Here is a 4683-nt window from a genome sequence, read left to right on the forward strand (position 1 = left end):
CGATGAGGAGGGTACGAGCTACTGGGGCCGAGACTGTTCCATCCAGTATTTTCATAATTAAATTGAATGCTGATGTGTCAGTGTAGAGACCTCGGGTTCCCTCCGCGTTAATGGCGAGGTGATTCCGGATGCATACCAGCCAGATCAAGTTTAATGCTAGGTTGTGAGCTCATTAATCTCTACCACCCGCTAAATCGCTCCCTCCCCCTCCGCCCCCTCGGTACCATACTAATGTGAATAATTAATTAGGAAATTTTGAATAATTAATTAGGAAATTTTTTTAGGTGAATAATTGATAAGGAAAGTTTTATTAATCGCTCGCTCCCCCTCCGCCCCCTCGCTACCATACTAATGTGAATAATTAATAAGGAAATTTTTTTAGGTGAATAATTGATAAGGAAAGTTTTATGTGGTGTATATTATATTGTTAATTTGTTATATATCAAGGTATCAAATTTCTTAAAAATACAAAATTCTTTTAAAATGAAAATAAATTTGATTCCTCTAAATTTAATAAATTTAAAATTAAAATAAATCTAAATTAGAATATCTTATTTAAAAAGTTTTTTTTGGATAAAAAATAAATAAAATTCTTTTAAAATGAAAATAAATTTGATTCCTCTAAATTTAATAAATTTAAAATTAAAATAAATCTAAACTAGAATATCTTATTTAAAAAGCTTTCTTGGGTAAAAAATAAATAATTAAAAAAACTTGAAAACTCCATATTTAGATGTCTTGATCAGATTTAGCGAATCTTTCATGTACTCAAGTGCACTATTGACAATATTGTCTATAAATTACGGATTGCTTAAAATATATACATTTGCATTGCGTATTATCGGGAAAGTGATTCTTCATGAATCCACCCAGTGTTTCTATTGTGTATTACAAAGGAGTGCCTAATAATAACGATAGCAACGATTTAGATTATCATATGCCAACTGACAAATTGTACTCTATTTCACTGAACCCTGTTTTATTGCATCTAATTCAAGAGGTTCAAGACCCTTATTCATGGGGTCGTTTGACGCAGCTTCTATGTCTTCTGCCTTAATTGCATTTTCTTCAGAACTGGGAAGCGCTTCCGAACAATTTTCATCCGTTGAGGCCTTGCCATCCTTCAATTTTCCCCACAGAACAGCGTACAGCCCTATTGCGATCACAACTCCTCCCAGCACACTGTACTCAGTGGATCAAATCATTAATTTAGCAACATGTGTTTTGAAATATTCTGGAAAATTTGATTTGCTGTAAGTTAGATTTTCGAAACATTCTGAAATCTGCAATCTATTCTATTTCAAAGTCTTCTAGCAGAAATTACAAACCTGCCCAAATAGATGTTTTCAGAGAGAATAGCAGATCCCATGATTGCCGCGATTATCATCATCAACGGACTGAATGCTGTGGTAAATACAGGCCCTTTTACGCGGATGCACAGACCTTGCACATAATATGCTACCGCTGATGCCACAATCCCCTGCGCCCACCAATATTAATTACTCTACGCTATATATTACTTTCGTGTGCAGTCTCCTAATCTTGAATTCATTTTCAATCGAGATTCGAGAACACCGAAAAAAACACGTACAGAGTAGACTGCAGTTAAAAGGTTGATGTCCCACCCTAACGCCCACTGTGAAGGATCACGTACGAGAGCTAAGCTCAGAACTGTTGCCTGTAACGTCCCTAGAAAACATATTAAGGCCGCAAGTGAAAGTTGAGCAGGATATATTTTGAGGACTGCAGACTGCACATTCAAAACCATGAAGTAGAGGCGTAAGAAGTTATCACAGTGATAATCAGTGACAGAAATCTTTATCTAAAATGCAAGGAGTAAGAAGTTGTCAGTGATAATCAGTGACAGAAATCTTTATCTAAAATGCAATGAATTTAACGGAGCGAAGTTTATTGTTTCATTTTTATCATATTTTTTAATATTTTCAGAATTTGCAACATATTTAAATTCATTTACTATATGAATAAATTTTTTATCATAATTTCAAATATTTTCAAAATTTGCAATTAAGTTAAATATTTTTAGAATTTGTAATCTCATAGGAAAAGTTTTTCTTAGAAATCACATAATAGAATTTTTTTGTTATATTTTGAGAATCAAAGAGTGTGATTTATCATCAAAACTAGATGAAGGTCTGCTTTTTTATCTGGTTTACATTGGTTAATTAGAAACAAGTCCCTCAAAAAATTCTGTTATATAATTTCTACAATTTTTATTGTAATTCATATAGATCACAGAAACCTAAATTCCAAAAACCTGATTCATAAATTTACAATCAAATTAAATTCATACATCTATATTAATAAAAATCACCTGCAAAATCAAATTAAATTCATACATCTATATTAATAAAAAGCACCTGCAAAATAAAAAGGATCGACCACGCAAAAGTTGCGCCAAACATCAAAAGAGAGCCCATGATCCAGTCTTTACTACCAGTGGCAGTTGCTGCTGGTGCAGATGTCTGGTTATGCTCGGAGGATTGATGATGTAGAAACCAGAACATGCGAACAATAGGACCTTTGTAAAACGTCATCAATATTGTTCCCCCTACGCACACAATAGTTCCCACCACCTTTGCTCCGCTGCGTACCTTTCTTATATTCACGCTCTCCATCCTGCGCAAAATACAGATTTTCGATCAGACCATTGGATGCAAAAGAAAATAAAAATAAAATGAACAAGTAGCTCTGTGTTTATTGCTTGCAGGGAGCGATGTGATTTGCTTACCTCAACAGGAGAGCAATCACAAAAGTAATACACGGGAGTATATTACTGACTGCACACGCATATGTTGGAGAAGTTAATTTCAAACCCAGGTAAGAGAAATTCTGGTCTATCACAGGCCTGTGGACATGCATAATGAATATTCCATATTTCACTTAAATTTCTCCCCAAGAATGTTTACGAGCATTATCAGAGATTGAGGGGATGATATGAAACAGAAGCAGCCTAAATAATACATACCCCAACAAGCCCAGCACAAAAATTTGGCAGAAGATGTAAAATGTGAGTTTCGGCCGCACCCTCCTGCAATGTACCGTGTGTTAGTTGTAAATCTACAGGCAGTAAAGAAAAATCACATTAAAATCAAGCACTCCATTAGGATTATTGATTTGTTTAATATATAATATATATACTCCCGGTGGGTGTGATAAATAAGGGTATTAAGAGGGAACTTGTTTAAATTTGAAGCCTTAGAATATGTATGTTTTTTGTAACTTCAATAATAAGATAATTAAGTAATAATAAGATAATCAAGTAAAGATGTGTTTGAAGGGTTTGTCATAATTCCAAATACAAGTTTCATGATAAAATATTATTAAGAAGCTACATCTTTAGATCTAAAAAATGGATGTTGAAATCTAAAGAAATAGAGTATCTATTTTTTTAGACATTTAGCCCAGAAATAAATCCTTCGTCCCACTTAAAAAAGTCTGAAATAATTACCAACACAAGTCTGATATAATACTATAATAAAATACTATTAAAAAATCACATATTTTATCTTTTTAGTAACTGTGCAGAGATGAATCCTTTGTCTCATTTTAAAAAATCTCTCATAACTCCAAACACAAGTCTCCATGATATAATATTATAATAAAATACTATTAAAAAATCACATGTTTTATCTTTCCATGATATAATATTATAATAAAATACTATTAAAAAATCACATGTTTTATCTTTTTAAACTTTAGCGCAGAAACAACTACCTTGTAAAAAGTTTTCCATGACTATTCCAAATACAATACTATTAAAAAATCACATGTTTTATCTCTTTAAACTTTAACAGTGAAATGGCTGGGCAAAGATCTCTACTTGTAAAAAGTTTTTCATGATTATTCCAAATACAAGTCTCCATGATAAAATACTATTTACAGTGGTAAATACTATTTACTATTTCCAAAAACATTAAGCATTATGCAAAGACAAAACATAATAGTCAGTCTGATCTACACATGCATGATTCCAACCTCAACATATCTGAAAACATGAATGGTTAGCTAGGGATCTCCCTGGATACCTTTCAAGGAAAAATGCAAAAGGCGCAAGCACAACTGTAGCCACGACCTGCCTGTACACAACAAGCACAAAGTGACTCATCCCTCTGTTGAGAGACGCTTTACCGATGACATTCATGCCTGCGTATCCAAACTGAAGGGATATCATCGCTACATAAGGCGTTGATTTCTCAAGTAGCTTCCCCATTGATAATTAAATCAAATCTGCAAAATCCTTCAAAACCCTCTACAAGTAACCAATTAACACTGGAGCTTCTCCTGCTCGCCTCCCATATGTAATTAACTTCAGGGCGCCATCTATATTTATACGTGAAAAAAACCAGAACAGCTGAGATTTGCGAATCCAACATTGTTCGAATAATTTGCTCAATGACCAAACTTAGTAGAAAACTCATTACTTTCGAGAAACGAATCACATATTTTGCATGTACAATATTTGTAAATTAATTTATCCCCCTCAGAACCTACCCTGGACCAACCCTTTTCAGTAATAATAGAGCAGGCTGCGGTGGATGATGCGTCAGTAAAGTGGACGGATAATGAGAGAACAAAATGCAGATATTTGCGCGCTGACGCTTATGAGAAAGTGCTAGGATGTGACATAGAACATCAATCGATTCCGGGGAAGAGATCAGATGG

General features: G+C 33.8%; 1 protein-coding gene across 1 annotated transcript; it reads right to left on the minus strand.

Moving 5' to 3' along the window:
* Positions 1–799: 799 nt before the first annotated feature.
* Positions 800–4306, minus strand: LOC149208669 (WAT1-related protein At5g07050-like). The gene is made up of 7 exons (XM_089394115.1): positions 4047–4306; positions 2987–3049; positions 2750–2866; positions 2379–2637; positions 1592–1750; positions 1329–1480; positions 800–1182 (listed from the first exon to the last, which is right to left on the minus strand). The coding sequence occupies exons 1-7, from the start codon at positions 4229–4231 to the stop codon at positions 960–962; spliced, it is 1158 nt and encodes a 385-aa protein (XP_089250241.1). The 5' UTR covers positions 4232–4306; the 3' UTR covers positions 800–959.
* Positions 4307–4683: the final 377 nt, after the last annotated feature.

The sequence above is a fragment of the Pinus tabuliformis genome, chromosome 1_2, assembly GCF_031772625.1.
Source record: "Pinus tabuliformis cultivar Carrire ecotype Pingquan chromosome 1_2, CPIR1, whole genome shotgun sequence".
NCBI classification, from domain to species: Eukaryota; Viridiplantae; Streptophyta; class Pinopsida; order Pinales; family Pinaceae; genus Pinus; species Pinus tabuliformis.